Source organism: Nerophis ophidion, linkage group LG20, assembly GCF_033978795.1.
Source record: "Nerophis ophidion isolate RoL-2023_Sa linkage group LG20, RoL_Noph_v1.0, whole genome shotgun sequence".
NCBI lineage: Eukaryota > Metazoa > Chordata > Actinopteri > Syngnathiformes > Syngnathidae > Nerophis > Nerophis ophidion.
Window position 1 is genome coordinate 36,448,167 of NC_084630.1, and position 19,692 is coordinate 36,467,858.

At 39.3% G+C, this 19,692-nt stretch overlaps 1 protein-coding gene across 4 annotated transcripts in view; it reads left to right on the forward strand.

Annotated features, from left to right (window-relative positions):
- Positions 1 to 5,100, forward strand: part of LOC133539087 (CSC1-like protein 2) — a 41,238-nt gene extending 36,138 nt beyond the window's left edge. For 2 of the 4 annotated variants that reach the window (XM_061881129.1, XM_061881132.1), the window contains 6 exons: positions 12 to 174; positions 1,274 to 1,379; positions 1,484 to 1,651; positions 2,216 to 2,331; positions 3,559 to 3,642; positions 3,724 to 5,100. In XM_061881129.1, the coding sequence (XP_061737113.1) occupies positions 12 to 174; positions 1,274 to 1,379; positions 1,484 to 1,651; positions 2,216 to 2,331; positions 3,559 to 3,642; positions 3,724 to 3,903 (817 nt within the window). In that variant the 3' untranslated portion in view covers positions 3,904 to 5,100. The remainder of the gene's footprint in view (positions 1 to 11; positions 175 to 1,273; positions 1,380 to 1,483; positions 1,652 to 2,215; positions 2,332 to 3,558; positions 3,643 to 3,723) is intronic. The other 2 variants (XM_061881130.1, XM_061881131.1) reach the window with 1 other exon arrangement.
- The last annotated feature ends 14,592 nt before the right edge of the window (positions 5,101 to 19,692 follow it).

Here is a 19,692-nt window from a genome sequence, read left to right on the forward strand (position 1 = left end):
CTTGTCCACAGGTGCGTCTTCCTGCCGGACAACGGAGCCTTCTTCGTCAACTACGTAATCGCCTCGGCCTTCATCGGGAATGCCATGGACCTCCTGCGCATCCCGGGCCTGCTCATGTACATGATCCGACTCTGCTTGGCGCGCTCGGCCGCCGACCGCCGCAATGTCAAGAGGGTGAGGACACGCCAAGTCAAGTGTCTTGGTCTGAGCCACAAGTCGGCACTTGTGGGAAAGCCCCGCCCTCACTAGTTGTCTACCTACCCCTATTGTCTAAGCCCCGCCCTCACCTGTTGTCGACCTTACCCTCTTGTCCAATCCCGCCCTCACTTGTTGTCTACCTGACCCTCTTGTCTAAGCCCCGCCTCACCTGTGGTCTACCAGCCCCTCTTGTCTATCTGAGCCTTTTGTCTAAGCTCTGTCCTCACCTGTTGTCTACCTGACCCTTTTGTCTAAGCCCTGTCCTCACCTGTTGTCTACCTGACCCTTTTGTCTAAGCCCCGCCCTCACCTGTTGTCTACCTGACCCTTTTGTCTAAGCCCCGCCCTCACCTGTTGTCGACCTTACCCTCTTGTCCAATCCCCGCCCTCACTTGTTGTCTACCTGACCCTCTTGTCTAAGTCCCGCCTCACCTGTGGTCTACCAGCCCCTATTGTCCAAGCCCCGCCCTCACAAGTTGTCTATCTGAGCCTTTTGTCTAAGCTCTGTCCTCACCTGTTGTCTACCTGACCCTTTTGTCTAAGCCCTGTCCTCACCTGTTGTCTACCTGACCCTTTTGTGTAAGCCCCGCCCTCACCTGTTGTCTACCTGACCCTTTTGTCTAAGCCCCGCCCTCACCTGTTGTCGACCTTACCCTCTTGTCCAATCCCCGCCCTCACTTGTTGTCTACCTGAATCCTCTTGTCTAAGCCCCGCCTCACCTGTGGTCTACCTGCCCCTCTTGTCCAAGCCCCACCCTCACAAGTTGTCTACCTGACCCTTTTGTCTAAGCCCTGTCCTCACCTGTTGTCTACCTGACCCTCTTGTCTAAGCCCTGTCTTCACCTGTTGTCTACCTGCCCCTCTTTTCCAAGCCCCGCCCTCACAAGTTGTCTACCTGACCTGATTGTCTAAGCCCCGCCCTCACAAGTTGTCTACCTGACCTGATTCTCTAAGCCCTGTCCTCACCTGTTGTCTACCTGCCCCTCTTGTCCAAGCCCCGCCCTCACAAGTTGTCTACCTGACCTGAATGTCTAAGCCCCGCCCTCACCTGTGGTCTACCTGACCCTTCTGTCTCAGCATCAAGCGTACGAGTTCCAGTTTGGAGCGGCGTACGCCTGGATCATGAACGTCTTCACCGTGGTGATGGCCTACAGCATCACCTGTCCCATCATCGTACCCTTTGGTCAGTGTCTCTCTCTCACACACACACACACACACACACACACACACACACACACACACACACACACAGAATCCTGTGATCATGCGACCATGACTGTGCCACAGGTCTGATGTACATGCTTCTCAAGCACCTGGTGGATAGGTACAACATGTACTACGCTTACCTGCCGTCCAAACTGGACAAGAAGATCCACTCAGGTGCTGTGACCCAGGTGGTGGCCGCACCCATCCTTTGCCTTTTCTGGCTGCTTTTTTTCTCCACCATGCGCACAGGTAAGCCCCGCCTTTTCCCTTCTTCGCGGTGCAGCTGGCTCACCCAGGGTTAGGGTTGACGGGTAACAGTTAAGGGCTAGGGTTAAGGTGTAACATTTAGGGGTTAGGGTTAACGGTAACAGTGACGGGTTGGTAAACAGCTAACAGGTAGGTTTGGGTTGGGGCGAGGGTTAACCCGTAACAGTTAGGTGTTAGGGTTAATAGTAACAGTTAGGGGATAAGGTTAACTGGTAACAGTTGGGGTTAAAGGGGAACAGTGCAACGGGTTAAGGTCATGGGTAACAATTAGGGTTAACGGGTAACAGTTTGTGTTAGGGATTAAGGTTAACAGGTAACAGGTTTGAGGTAGACGTGGAACAGTTAGGTTTGGGGTTAGGGTTAATGGGTAACAGTTAGGAGATAGGGTTAAGGTAAACGGTAACAGTTAGAGGTTAACGGGTAACAGTTAGTGTTAATAGGTAACAGTCAGAGTTAGGGTTAACAGTAACAGTTAGGGGTTAGGGTTACCAGGTAACAGCCAGGTTCAACGGGTGACAGTTTTCATGTTGTTTATTGCTAACGCAGGTTTCGAGACACCGACGTCCATGTTCACACTGGTAGTCCTGGTGGTGACCATCGTGGTGTGTTTGTCCCACGTGTGTTTCGGACACTTCAAGTACCTGAGTGCTCACAACTACAAGGTACGTGCAGGCCTGGTCTTGGTGTGCATGTGTAACAACTACAAGGTATGTACAGGCCTGGTCTTGGTGTGCATGTGTAACAACTACAAGGTACGTGCAGGCCTGGTCTTGGTGTGCACGTGTAACAACTACAAGGTAGGTGCAGGCCTGGTCTTGGTGTGCACGTGTAACAACTACAAGGTAGGTGCAGGCCTGGTCTTGGTGTGCACGTGTAACAACTACAAGGTACGTGCAGGCGTGGTCTTGGTGTGCATGTGTAACAACTACAAGGTACGTGCAGGGGTGGTCTTGGTGTGGACGTGTAACAACTACAAGGTAGGTGCAGGCCTGGTCTTGGTGTGAACGTGTGACAACTACAAGGGAGGTGCAGGCCTGGTCTTGGTGTGCATGTGTAACAACTACAAGGGAGGTGCAGACCTGGTCTTGGTGTGCATGTGTAACAACTACAAGGTACGTGCAGGCCTGGTCTTGGTGTGCACGTGTAACAACTAAAAGGTACGTGCAGGCGTGGTCTTGGTGTGCATGTGTAACAACTACAAGGTACGTGCAGGCCTGGTCTTGGTGTGCATGTGTAATAACTACAAGGTAGGTGCAGGCCTGGTCTTGGTGTGCATGTGTAATAACTACAAGGTAGGTGCAGGCCTGGTCTTGGTGTGCACGTGTAACAACTACAAGGTAGGTGCAGGCCTGGTCTTGGTGTGCATGTGTAACAACTACAAGGTACGTGCAGGGGTGGTCTTGGTGTGGACGTGTAACAACTACAAGGTAGGTGCAGGCCTGGTCTTGGTGTGAACGTGTGACAACTACAAGGGAGGTGCAGGCCTGGTCTTGGTGTGCATGTGTAACAACTACAAGGGAGGTGCAGACCTGGTCTTGGTGTGCATGTGTAACAACTACAAGGTACGTGCAGGCCTGGTCTTGGTGTGCACGTGTAACAACTAAAAGGTACGTGCAGGCGTGGTCATGGTGTGCATGTGTAACAACTACAAGGTACGTGCAGGCCTGGTCTTGGTGTGCATGTGTAATAACTACTAGGTAGGTGCAGGCCTGGTCTTGGTGTGCATGTGTAACAACTACAAGGTAGGTGCAGGCCTGGTCTTGGTGTGCACGTGTAACAACTACAAGGTAGGTGCGGGCCTGGTCTTGGTGTGCATGTGTAATAACTACAAGGTACGTGCAGGCCTGGTCTTGGTGTGCACGTGTAACTTTGTGCACTTTGTGTGTCAGATCGACACCAAGGACTCTGACGCCGAAGCAGTGGAGAACGGTCGCTTGCCCCGCACGTCGGCCTCGCCCCCCTCCAAATCTCAGGTGTGTGTAATTAGCATGCTAGCACATTAGCATGCGGTCAACTCGCTAACACCATGTGTCTCCCCCCCCCCACTCCCCCAGCAGCAGATGTACATCGCTCAGGTGCTTCAGGACCCCAACTCGGACGAGCCCGGCGGGGCCGGCGAGGAGGACCGGGCGTCGTCCCAGGATGAAGAGTTGCTCAACGGGGGAAACAACATCAACGAGGCGGATTTCCAGTCAGGGGAGGACAGTCTGATCGCCAACGAGGTCCGCCAGTAGCGAGGGGTGGAGCTCGAGGGAAGGGGCGGAGACAGTTGGCAGTCCTTGTGCTCAAAACCACGCGATGCTAGCTCCTCCCCTTCCTAGCCGGACGACTTGACCCTGATCTCGGACGTCGGAACAGAAAGTCTTAAGTGGCGGCCGAGTGGGGAAGTTCACGCTCCCCGGACCGCCCGCCGCCAACGCCGCTCCTCGCCGACCGCCATTTGTCGTCGTGATAGAAGCTTCGCTGGAGTCTCCTCTTTTCTTTAATGGGTTGAAGCTGGAGGAGTTTCTCTGCATGTCAGTTGGACTCCACGCGGCCTCCCTGGAAGACCCTCTCTACCTTGTTCCTGGTGCTTCTCCACATGCACCCTCCTTCCTGGTGCTTCTCCACATGCACCCTCCTTCCTGGTGCTGGCTTAGCTTAGTTTAGCCACGCCACCTAGCCAGCTGCTAAGCTAGGCTAACAGCACATCAGCTCAACAGGCTAACGTTTGGGACAAAAGGACTCAAAGTGTTTTTGCTTTCAGTCCAAGTGAGCTGACAAAAGTACATCTCTTTGGTTGCCATGGCAATGCAGAGTCAACACACCAATTGTACCAGAGCGTTTATAATGACTTCAATATTAGTCTCAGGTGTGCTTTCTTTTCCCTCAAAAATAATGTTTACATCCCTTTTGTTGCTTTTTTTTTTCCCCTTTGTGCGTCTGTTGGTGTGTGTGAGTGTGTGTGTGTGTGTGTGTGTGTGCGCGCGCAGAGTTGAACTGTGAAAGCTGTAGACGCCAACACCACCTGGCGGGGTGCCTTGTTGGGCTCTACATGCCGGAGAAGCCGCTGCGTGTCGGGCATCTGCCAACTTCCTGCTGTGACGGTCGACGTCGTTCACGATGTCGCCGTGGCAACACCTTTTGTGTTTCCTGCTCCACAATAAAAGCGTCTGTGTTTTTGTGTTTTATTGTGTAGGAGGAGGAAGTCGCGGGCGTGAAAGGGAAGGTTTTGGTTAGCCTGTGAAGCTCATCGCTTCCTCGCTTTGCTTTCTATCCCGGCCATTGAAAACTTCAAGCTTCAAAATGTCAAAAGAAGCAAACACGTGTATATAAAGAGTAGATGTCAAAGTGCACTAAACGCCCACAATAACTTTTTATTTATTGCTGTAACTATTTATTTTCACTTGTACGCTTATTTCTGTCAACTGATCAATAAAAATGTCTAATCATCTCTTTGTCAATGTCCTGTAATATCCATACATTAAAGTATTTCGGTATTTGTTGTGATAGTCATGGGTGTACCCCGCCTACCGCCCGACAAGCGGTAGAAATGGATAGATGTGATATATGATTCCTTTTGGGTAAATTCTCGCGGAAGAATACCTGCCGTGTTGCTATCTCCTTGATGAGCTGGAAATACTTTCGCCAGCGTTGTCGGTACACAAGAACTCCGATCAATGCGCGCCTATACCAAAAAGTCTCCTGGACACCACTTTTGTGACTCACATGTCAGCATTTGTGATAAACATTCACATTTAGTATTCAAGATACGCAGATTAACAATCCAGAGAGTGTTTGGTGGACTATTTCAGAGACGACCGACGTATTTCAGGAGCAGGACGTGTGATGGCCACAGGGGGCGCTCTTCGTCCGTCTGCTTGCATTTGAGCGCGAAGAAGACAGCTCGCTAGCCTGCTAGCAGAGGACACATGCTAACGTAATGTCGGCAACCTCTAAACTTGTTCTCGGACTTTCTGTGGCGGTGACTGTGAGCATTGTGGCGGCTGTCCACCTCCAGCAAGGCCAGGACAGGCAGGTGAGGCCCGGGAAGCGGACACAGAGGTCCCAGCTGGCGTGGCTAGCTGCTAGCTGCAGTCATGATAAAGGAGGTCATTTATTATTATTATTATTATTTATGTTTGGAATGAAAGTTGGTGCAGCTGCAAAAGAAGACATAGTCAACCATGTCTTTGTAGATGGCAAATGTTGAACACCACAAGTGTGGACAACAATGTGCAGTACACACTGTTGGCTTACTTAGTCACTAGTTACAATTACTAGTTGCTTTATTTCAAAAGTAACTTACACCAAAAAAGTAACGTGTTACTGTGAAAAGTAACTATGTAGGTACTTCTTCTTGTTTTTAAGTCCCATAATGCTCTTTTAGCCTTCATGTCAGTACTGTTATTGCACTGCAGAATAATACAATCTGTTCATGTCAGTACTATTATTGCACTGCAGAATAATACAATCTGTTCATGTCAGTACTATTATTGCACTGCAGAATAATACAATCTGTTCATGTCAGTACTATTATTGCACTGCAGAATAATACAATCTGTTCATGTCAGTACTATTATTGCACGGCGGAATAATACAATCTGTTCATGTCAGTACTATTATTGCACTGAGGAATAATACAATCTGTTCATGTCAGTACTGTTATTGCACTGCAGAATAATACAATCTGTTCATGTCAGTACTGTTATTGCACTGCAGAATAATACAATCTGTTAATGTCAGTACTATTATTGCACTGCAGAATAATACAATCTGTTCATGTCAGTACTATTATTGCACTGCAGAATAATACAATCTGTTCATGTCAGTACTATTATTGCACTGCAGAATAATACAATCTGTTCATGTCAGTACTATTATTGCACTGCAGAATAATACAATCTGTTCATGTCAGTACTATTATTGCACGGCGGAATAATACAATCTGTTCATGTCAGTACTATTATTGCACTGAGGAATAATACAATCTGTTCATGTCAGTACTGTTATTGCACTGCAGAATAATACAATCTGTTCATGTCAGTACTATTATTGCACTGCAGAATAATACAATCTGTTCATGTCAGTACTATTATTGCACTGCAGAATAATACAATCTGTTCATGTCAGTATTGTTATTGCACTGCAGAATAATACAATCTGTTCATGTCAGTACTGTTATTGCACTGCAGAATAATACAATCTGTTCATGTCAGTACTATTATTGCACTACAGAATAATACAATCTGTTCATGTCAGTACTATTATTGCACTGCAGAATAATACAATCTGTTCATGTCAGTACTGTTATTGCACTGCAGAATAATACAATCTGTTCATGTCAGTACTGTTATTGCACTGCAGAATAATACAATCTGTTCATGTCAGTACTATTATTGCACTGCAGAATAATACAATCTGTTCATGTCAGTACTGTTATTGCACTGCAGAATAATACAATCTGTTTATGTCAGTACTATTATTGCACTGCAGAATAATACAATCTGTTCATGTCAGTACTGTTATTGCACTGCAGAATAATACAATCTGTTCATGTCAGTACTATTATACAATCTGTTCATGTCAGTACTATTATTGCACTGCAGATTAATACAATCTGTTCATGTCAGTACTACTATTGCACTGCAGAATAATACAATCTGTTCATGTCAGTACTATTATTGCACTGCAGAATAATACAATCTGTTCATGTCAGTACTGTTATTGCACTGCAGAATAATACAATATGTTCATGTCAGTACTGTTATTGCACTGCAGAATAATACAATCTGTTCATGTCAGTACTATTATTGCACTGCAGAATAATACAATCTGTTCATGTCAGTACTATTATTGCACTGCAGAATAATACAATCTGTTCATGTCAGTACTATTATTGTACTGCAGAATAATACAATCTGTTCATGTCAGTACTGTTATTGCACTGCAGAATAATACAATCTGTTCATGTCAGTACTGTTATTGCACTGCAGAATAATACAATCTGTTCATGTCAGTACTATTATTGCACTGCAGAATAATACAATCTGTTCATGTCAGTACTATTATGCACTGCAGAATAATACAATCAGTTCATGTCAGTACTATTATTGCACTGCAGAATAATACAATCAGTTTATGTCAGTACTATTATTGCACTGCAGAATAATACAATCTGTTCATGTCAGTACTATTATTGCACTGCAGAATAATACAATCTGTTCATGTCAGTACTATTATTGCACTGCAGAAAAATACAATCTGTTCATGTCAGTACTATTATTGCACTGCAGAATAATACAATTAGTTTATGTCAGTACTGTTATTGCACTGCAGAATAATACAATCTGTTCATGTCAGTACTATTATTGCACTGCGGAATAATACAATCAGTTCATGTCAGTACTATTATTGCACTGCAGAATAATACAATCTGTTCATGTCAGTACTATTATTGCACTGCAGAATAATACAATCAGTTTATGTCAGTACTATTATTGCACTGCAGAATAATACAATCTGTTCATGTCAGTACTGTTATTGCACTGCAGAATAATACAATCTGTTCATGTCAGTACTGTTATTGCACTGCAGAATAATACAATCTGTTCATGTCAGTACTGTTATTGCACTGCGGAATAATACAATCTTTTCATGTCAGTACTATTATTGCACTGCAGAATAATACAATCTGTTCATGTCAGTACTATTATTGCACTGCAGAATAATACAATCTGTTCATGTCAGTACTATTATTGCACTGCTGAATAATACAATCTGTTCATGTCAGTACTATTATTGCACTGCAGAATAATACAATCAGTTCATGTCAGTACTATTATTGCACTGCAGAATAATACAATCTGTTCATGTCAGTACTATTATTGCACTGCAGAATAATACAATCAGTTCATGTCAGTACTATTATTGCACTGCGGAATAATACAATCTGTTCATGTCAGTACTATTATTGCACTGCGGAATAATACAATCAGTTCATGTCAGTACTATTATTGCACTGCAGAATAATACAATCAGTTCATGTCAGTACTATTATTGCACTGCGGAATAATACAATCAGTTCATGTCAGTACTGTTTTTGCACTGCAGAATAATACAATCTGTTCATGTCAGTACTATTATTGCACTGCAGAATAATACAATCTGTTCATGTCAGTACTATTATTGCACTGCAGAATAATACAATCTGTTCATGTCAGTACTATTATTGCACTGCAGAATAATACAATCTGTTCATGTCAGTACTATTATTGCACTGCAGAATAATACAATCTGTTCATGTCAGTACTATTATTGCACTGCAGAATAATACAATCGGTTCATGTCAGTACTGTTATTGCACTGCAGAATAATACAATCTGTTCATGTCAGTACTGTTATTGCACTGCAGAATAATACAATCTGTTCATGTCAGTACTGTTATTGCACTGCAGAATAATACTAACTGTTCATGTCAGTACTGTTATTGCACTGCAGAATAATACAATCTGTTCATGTCAGTACTATTATTGCACTGCAGAATAATACAATCTGTTCATGTCAGTACTATTATTGCACTGCAGAATAATACAATCTGTTCATGTCAGTACTATTATTGCACTGCAGAATAATACAATCTGTTCATATCAGTACTGTTATTGCACTGCAGAATAATACAATCTGTTCATGTCAGTACTATTATTGCACTGCAGAATAATACAATCTGTTCATGTCAGTACTGTTATTGCACTGCAAAATAATACAATCTGTTCATGTCAGTACTATTATTGCACTGCAGAATAATACAATATGTTCATGTCAGTACTATTATTGCACTGCAGAATAATACAATCTGTTCATGTCAGTACTACTATTGCACTGCAGAATAATACAATCTGTTCATGTCAGTACTGTTATTGCACTGCAGAATAATACAATCTGTTCATGTCAGTACTGTTATTGCACTGCAGAATAATACAAGCTGTTCATGTCAGTACTGTTATTGCACTGCAGAATAATACAATCTGTTCATGTCAGTACTGTTATTGCACTGCAGAGTAACACAATCTGTTCATGTCAGTACTATTATTGCACTGCAGAATAATACAATCTGTTCATGTCAGTACTATTATTGTACTGCAGAATAATACAATCCGTTCATGTCAGTACTATTATTGCACTGCAGAATAATACAATCTGTTCATGTCAGTACTGTTATTGCACTGCAGAATAACACAATCTGTTCATGTCAGTACTATTATTGCACTGCAGAATAATACAATCTGTTCATGTCAGTACTATTATTGTACTGCAGAATAATACAATCCGTTCATGTCAGTACTATTATTGCACTGCAGAATAATACAATCTGTTCATGTCAGTACTGTTATTGCACTGCAGAATAATACAATCTGTTCATGTCAGTACTGTTATTGCACTGCAGAATAATACAATCTGTTCATGTCAGTACTGTTATTGCACTGCAGAATAATACAATCTGTTCATGTCAGTACTGTTATTGCACTGCAGAATAATACAAACTGTTCATGTCAGTACTGTTATTGCACTGCAGAATAATACAAACTGTTCATGTCAGTACTGTTATTGCACTGCAGAATAATACAATCTGTTCATGTCAGTACTGTTATTGCACTGCAGAATAATACAATCTGTTCATGTCAGTACTATTATTGCACTGCAGAATAATACAATCTGTTCATGTCAGTACTATTATTGCACTGCAGAATAATACAATCTGTTCGTGTCAGTACTGTTATTGCACTGCAGAATAATACAATCTGTTCATGTCAGTACTGTTATTGCACTGCAGAATAATACAATCTGTTCATGTCAGTACTACTATTGCACTGCAGAATAATACAATCTGTTCATGTCAGTACTGTTATTGCACTGCAGAATAATACAATCTGTTCATGTCAGGACTATTATTGCACTGCAGAATAATGCAATCTGTTCATGTCAGTACTATTATTGCACTGCAGAATAATACAATCAGTTTATGTCAGTACTGTTATTGCACTGCAGAATAATACAATCAGTTTATGTCAGTACTATTATTGCACTGCGGAATAATACAATCAGTTCATGTCAGGACTATTATTGCACTGCAGAATAATACAATCAGTTTATGTCAGTACTATTATTGCACTGCAGAATAATACAATCTGTTCATGTCAGTACTATTATTGCACTGCAGAATAATACAATCAGTTTATGTCAGTACTGTTATTGCACTGCAGAATAATACAATCCGTTCATGTCAGTACTATTATTGCACTGCAGAATAATACAATCAGTTTATGTCAGTACTATTATTGCACTGCGGAATAATACAATCAGTTCATGTCAGTACTATTATTGCACTGCAGAATAATACAATCTGTTCATGTCAGTACTATTATTGCACTGCAGAATAATACAATCTGTTCATGTCAGTACTGTTATTGCACTGCAGAATAATACAATCTGTTCATGTCAGTACTGTTATTGCACTGCAGAATAATACAATCTGTTCATGTCAGTACTATTATTGCACTGCGGAATAATACAATCTGTTCATGTCAGTACTATTATTGCACTGCAGAATAATACAATCTGTTCATGTCAGTACTATTATTGCACTGCAGAATAATACAATCTGTTCATGTCAGTACTATTATTGCACTGCTGAATAATACAATCTGTTCATGTCAGTACTATTATTGCACTGCAGAATAATACAATCAGTTCATGTCAGTACTATTATTGCACTGCAGAATAATACAATCTGTTCATGTCAGTACTATTATTGCACTGCAGAATAATACAATCAGTTCATGTCAGTACTATTATTGCACTGCGGAATAATACAATCTGTTCATGTCAGTACTATTATTGCACTGCGGAATAATACAATCAGTTCATGTCAGTACTATTATTGCACTGCAGAATAATACAATCAGTTCATGTCAGTACTATTATTGCACTGCGGAATAATACAATCGGTTCATGTCAGTACTATTATTGCACTGCAGAATAATACAATCTGTTCATGTCAGTACTATTATTGCACTGCAGAATAATACAATCTGTTCATGTCAGTACTGTTATTGCACTGCAGAATAATACAATCTGTTCATGTCAGTACTGTTATTGCACTGCAGAATAATACAATCTGTTCATGTCAGTACTGTTATTGCACTGCAGAATAATACAATCTGTTCATGTCAGTACTATTATTGCACTGCAGAATAATACAATCTGTTCATGTCAGTACTGTTATTGCACTGCAGAATAATACAATCTGTTTATGTCAGTACTATTATTGCACTGCAGAATAATACAATCTGTTCATGTCAGTACTGTTATTGCACTGCAGAATAATACAATCTGTTCATGTCAGTACTATTATACAATCTGTTCATGTCAGTACTATTATTGCACTGCAGATTAATACAATCTGTTCATGTCAGTACTACTATTGCACTGCAGAATAATACAATCTGTTCATGTCAGTACTATTATTGCACTGCAGAATAATACAATCTGTTCATGTCAGTACTGTTATTGCACTGCAGAATAATACAATATGTTCATGTCAGTACTGTTATTGCACTGCAGAATAATACAATCTGTTCATGTCAGTACTATTATTGCACTGCAGAATAATACAATCTGTTCATGTCAGTACTATTATTGCACTGCAGAATAATACAATCTGTTCATGTCAGTACTATTATTGTACTGCAGAATAATACAATCTGTTCATGTCAGTACTGTTATTGCACTGCAGAATAATACAATCTGTTCATGTCAGTACTGTTATTGCACTGCAGAATAATACAATCTGTTCATGTCAGTACTATTATTGCACTGCAGAATAATACAATCTGTTCATGTCAGTACTATTATGCACTGCAGAATAATACAATCAGTTCATGTCAGTACTATTATTGCACTGCAGAATAATACAATCAGTTTATGTCAGTACTATTATTGCACTGCAGAATAATACAATCTGTTCATGTCAGTACTATTATTGCACTGCAGAATAATACAATCTGTTCATGTCAGTACTATTATTGCACTGCAGAAAAATACAATCTGTTCATGTCAGTACTATTATTGCACTGCAGAATAATACAATTAGTTTATGTCAGTACTGTTATTGCACTGCAGAATAATACAATCTGTTCATGTCAGTACTATTATTGCACTGCGGAATAATACAATCAGTTCATGTCAGTACTATTATTGCACTGCAGAATAATACAATCTGTTCATGTCAGTACTATTATTGCACTGCAGAATAATACAATCAGTTTATGTCAGTACTATTATTGCACTGCAGAATAATACAATCTGTTCATGTCAGTACTGTTATTGCACTGCAGAATAATACAATCTGTTCATGTCAGTACTGTTATTGCACTGCAGAATAATACAATCTGTTCATGTCAGTACTGTTATTGCACTGCGGAATAATACAATCTTTTCATGTCAGTACTATTATTGCACTGCAGAATAATACAATCTGTTCATGTCAGTACTATTATTGCACTGCAGAATAATACAATCTGTTCATGTCAGTACTATTATTGCACTGCTGAATAATACAATCTGTTCATGTCAGTACTATTATTGCACTGCAGAATAATACAATCAGTTCATGTCAGTACTATTATTGCACTGCAGAATAATACAATCTGTTCATGTCAGTACTATTATTGCACTGCAGAATAATACAATCAGTTCATGTCAGTACTATTATTGCACTGCGGAATAATACAATCTGTTCATGTCAGTACTATTATTGCACTGCGGAATAATACAATCAGTTCATGTCAGTACTATTATTGCACTGCAGAATAATACAATCAGTTCATGTCAGTACTATTATTGCACTGCGGAATAATACAATCAGTTCATGTCAGTACTGTTTTTGCACTGCAGAATAATACAATCTGTTCATGTCAGTACTATTATTGCACTGCAGAATAATACAATCTGTTCATGTCAGTACTATTATTGCACTGCAGAATAATACAATCTGTTCATGTCAGTACTATTATTGCACTGCAGAATAATACAATCTGTTCATGTCAGTACTATTATTGCACTGCAGAATAATACAATCTGTTCATGTCAGTACTATTATTGCACTGCAGAATAATACAATCGGTTCATGTCAGTACTGTTATTGCACTGCAGAATAATACAATCGGTTCATGTCAGTACTGTTATTGCACTGCAGAATAATACAATCTGTTCATGTCAGTACTGTTATTGCACTGCAGAATAATACTAACTGTTCATGTCAGTACTGTTATTGCACTGCAGAATAATACAATCTGTTCATGTCAGTACTATTATTGCACTGCAGAATAATACAATCTGTTCATGTCAGTACTATTATTGCACTGCAGAATAATACAATCTGTTCATGTCAGTACTATTATTGCACTGCAGAATAATACAATCTGTTCATGTCAGTACTGTTATTGCACTGCAAAATAATACAATCTGTTCATGTCAGTACTATTATTGCACTGCAGAATAATACAATATGTTCATGTCAGTACTATTATTGCACTGCAGAATAATACAATCTGTTCATGTCAGTACTACTATTGCACTGCAGAATAATACAATCTGTTCATGTCAGTACTGTTATTGCACTGCAGAATAATACAATCTGTTCATGTCAGTACTGTTATTGCACTGCAGAATAATACAAGCTGTTCATGTCAGTACTGTTATTGCACTGCAGAATAATACAATCTGTTCATGTCAGTACTGTTATTGCACTGCAGAGTAACACAATCTGTTCATGTCAGTACTATTATTGCACTGCAGAATAATACAATCTGTTCATGTCAGTACTATTATTGTACTGCAGAATAATACAATCCGTTCATGTCAGTACTATTATTGCACTGCAGAATAATACAATCTGTTCATGTCAGTACTGTTATTGCACTGCAGAATAACACAATCTGTTCATGTCAGTACTATTATTGCACTGCAGAATAATACAATCTGTTCATGTCAGTACTATTATTGTACTGCAGAATAATACAATCCGTTCATGTCAGTACTATTATTGCACTGCAGAATAATACAATCTGTTCATGTCAGTACTGTTATTGCACTGCAGAATAATACAATCTGTTCATGTCAGTACTGTTATTGCACTGCAGAATAATACAATCTGTTCATGTCAGTACTGTTATTGCACTGCAGAATAATACAATCTGTTCATGTCAGTACTGTTATTGCACTGCAGAATAATACAAACTGTTCATGTCAGTACTGTTATTGCACTGCAGAATAATACAAACTGTTCATGTCAGTACTGTTATTGCACTGCAGAATAATACAATCTGTTCATGTCAGTACTGTTATTGCACTGCAGAATAATACAATCTGTTCATGTCAGTACTATTATTGCACTGCAGAATAATACAATCTGTTCATGTCAGTACTATTATTGCACTGCAGAATAATACAATCTGTTCGTGTCAGTACTGTTATTGCACTGCAGAATAATACAATCTGTTCATGTCAGTACTGTTATTGCACTGCAGAATAATACAATCTGTTCATGTCAGTACTACTATTGCACTGCAGAATAATACAATCTGTTCATGTCAGTACTGTTATTGCACTGCAGAATAATACAATCTGTTCATGTCAGGACTATTATTGCACTGCAGAATAATGCAATCTGTTCATGTCAGTACTATTATTGCACTGCAGAATAATACAATCAGTTTATGTCAGTACTGTTATTGCACTGCAGAATAATACAATCAGTTTATGTCAGTACTATTATTGCACTGCGGAATAATACAATCAGTTCATGTCAGGACTATTATTGCACTGCAGAATAATACAATCAGTTTATGTCAGTACTATTATTGCACTGCAGAATAATACAATCTGTTCATGTCAGTACTATTATTGCACTGCAGAATAATACAATCAGTTTATGTCAGTACTGTTATTGCACTGCAGAATAATACAATCCGTTCATGTCAGTACTATTATTGCACTGCAGAATAATACAATCAGTTTATGTCAGTACTATTATTGCACTGCGGAATAATACAATCAGTTCATGTCAGTACTATTATTGCACTGCAGAATAATACAATCTGTTCATGTCAGTACTATTATTGCACTGCAGAATAATACAATCTGTTCATGTCAGTACTGTTATTGCACTGCAGAATAATACAATCTGTTCATGTCAGTACTGTTATTGCACTGCAGAATAATACAATCTGTTCATGTCAGTACTATTATTGCACTGCGGAATAATACAATCTGTTCATGTCAGTACTATTATTGCACTGCAGAATAATACAATCTGTTCATGTCAGTACTATTATTGCACTGCAGAATAATACAATCTGTTCATGTCAGTACTATTATTGCACTGCTGAATAATACAATCTGTTCATGTCAGTACTATTATTGCACTGCAGAATAATACAATCAGTTCATGTCAGTACTATTATTGCACTGCAGAATAATACAATCTGTTCATGTCAGTACTATTATTGCACTGCAGAATAATACAATCAGTTCATGTCAGTACTATTATTGCACTGCGGAATAATACAATCTGTTCATGTCAGTACTATTATTGCACTGCGGAATAATACAATCAGTTCATGTCAGTACTATTATTGCACTGCAGAATAATACAATCAGTTCATGTCAGTACTATTATTGCACTGCGGAATAATACAATCAGTTCATGTCAGTACTGTTTTTGCACTGCAGAATAATACAATCTGTTCATGTCAGTACTATTATTGCACTGCAGAATAATACTATCTGTTCATGTCAGTACTATTATTGCACTGCAGAATAATACAATCTGTTCATGTCAGTACTATTATTGCACTGCAGAATAATACAATCTGTTCTTGTCAGTACTATTATTGCACTGCAGAATAATACAATCGGTTCATGTCAGTACTATTATTGCACTGCAGAATAATACAATCTGTTCATGTCAGTACTGTTATTGCACTGCAGAATAATACAATCTGTTCATGTCAGTACTATTATACAATCTGTTCATGTCAGTACTATTATTGCACTGCAGATTAATACAATCTCTTCATGTCAGTACTACTATTGCACTGCAGAATAATACAATCTGTTCATGTCAGTACTGTTATTGCACTGCAGAATAATACAATCTGTTCATGTCAGTACTATTATTGCACTGCAGAATAATACAATCTGTTCATGTCAGTACTACTATTGCACTGCAGAATAATACAATCTGTTCATGTCAGTACTGTTATTGCACTGCAGAATAATACAATCTGTTCATGTCAGTACTATTATTGCACTGCAGATTAATACAATCTGTTCATGTCAGTACTGTTATTGCACTGCAGAATAATACAATCTGTTCATGTCAGTACTGTTATTGCACTGCAGAATAATACAATCTGTTCATGTCAGTACTATTACTGCACTGCAGACTAATACAATCTGTTCATGTCAGTACTATTATTGCACTGCAGAATAATACAATCTGTTCATGTCAGTACTGTTATTGCACTGCAGAATAATACAATCTGTTCATGTCAGTACTGTTATTGCACTGCAGAATAATACAATCTGTTCATGTCAGTACTATTATTGCACTGCAGAATAATACAATCTGTTCATGTCAGTACTACTATTGCACTGCAGAATAATACAATCTGTTCATGTCAGTACTACTATTGCACTGCAGAATAATACAATCTGTTCATGTCAGTACTATTATTGCACTGCAGAATAATACAATCTGTTCATGTCAGTACTATTATTGCACTGCAGAATAATACAATCAGTTTATGTCAGTACTATTATTGCACTGCGGAATAATACAATCAGTTCATGTCAGTACTATTATTGCACTGCAGAATAATACAATTAGTTTATGTCAGTACTATTATTGCACTGCAGAATAATACAATCTGTTCATGTCAGTACTATTATTGCACTGCAGAATAATACAATCTGTTCATGTCAGTACTATTATTGCACTGCAGAATAATACAATCAGTTTATGTCAGTACTGTTATTGCACTGCAGAATAATACAATCTGTTCATGTCAGTACTATTATTGCACTGCAGAATAATACAATCAGTTTATGTCAGTACTATTATTGCACTGCGGAATAATACAATCAGTTCATGTCAGTACTATTATTGCACTGCGGAATAATACAATCTGTTCATGTCAGTACTATTATTGCACTGCGGAATAATACAATCAGTTCATGTCAGTACTATTATTGCACTACGGAATAATACAATCAGTTTATGTCAGTACTATTATTGCACTGCAGAATAATACAATCAGTTCATGTCAGTACTATTATTGCACTGCGGAATAATACAATCAGTTCATGTCAGTACTATTATTGCACTGCGGAATAATACAATCTGTCCATGTCAGTACTATTATTGCACTGCAGAATAATACAATCAGTTCATGTCAGTACTATTATTGCACTGCGGAATAATACAATCAGTTCATGTCAGTACTGTTTTTGCACTGCAGAATAATACAATCTGTTCATGTCAGTACTATTATTGCACTGCGGAATAATACAATCTGTTCATGTCAGTACTATTATTGCACTGCAGAATAATACAATCTGTTCATGTCAGTACTATTATTGCACTGCAGAATAATACAATCAGTTCATGTCAGTACTATTATTGCACTGCAGAATAATACAATCTGTTCATGTCAGTACTATTATTGCACTGCAGAATAATACAATCAGTTCATGTCAGTACTATTATTGCACTGCGGAATAATACAATCAGTTCATGTCAGTACTATTATTGCACTACGGAATAATACAATCTGTCCATGTCAGTACTGTTATTGCACTGCAGAATAATACAATCAGTTCATGTCAGTACTATTATTGCACTGCGGAATAATACAATCTGTTCATGTCAGTACTGTTATTGCACTGCAGAATAATACAATCTGTTCATGTCAGTACTGTATAATACAATCTGTTCATGTCAATACTATTATTGCACTGCAGAATAATACAATCTGTTCATGTCAGTATTATTATTGCACTGGAGATGGAGAATAATACAATCTGTTGAACAACTTGACATGCATTTGCATCACTCAACTCTGCTAAGCAATGTGCTCTGCATACAACACACAGAAACAAAGATATCAGAGTTGTGTCGTTCGCGATCGATTCGTTCGAACGAACAAATCTTTTGAGTGAACGTACTGAACCGAATCACTTTACGAACTGATTCGTTCCTTTCTCAGTTGAGTTGAGTTCCGCCGCGACCATGCCGGTATGAGTGGAACTGGCGCATTCTGTGACTCACTGAACCCTCCACGCAGCCAGCTACTCATCATGGGGGCGGGGGCAGGAACCGAGCGACTTGGTTTAATATTTGTTTTGTTTTATTTAAGGTAGCCTATTTATTTTATTTTTGTTTGCACTTTTAAGTTGATATTTTATTTGTTAAATTTTTAAACGTAGGCTACAGAACATTTAGTTTTTATGTTGGCGTTTGTTAAGGGTTTCTTAATTTAATATTTGTTTTTGCACTAAACAAACTAGGTCTATTTATTTAACTGTTGATTGCAAGCATTTTAGTAGGCTATTACTATTTTTTTTATTTCCCACTTTTATTTATTTCTTATTTTCATTTCAGTGCAATAAAACATATTTAACAACCAAGACATTTAGTCGCACTTTGTTTATTGGACAGGCCGGAAACACACACACACAGTGTTTTTAAAAGTAACAGAATTTCTACTACAGCTGGAATGTCTGTTTGGGAACGTCAAGGGGAGTCTGTCAGGGCAGAGAGCAATTCACGTCTGTCGCCCTCTGACCCACAGAACTGTAGCTGAGTGATTCAGGTTCGCGCTGCACTCATCACTCACTCATTCACAATCAATACTTGTGAACCTCCTGACACAGAGAACTGACTGTTTCGCGGAGGAAGACGTCACATTGAGGCTCTCGTT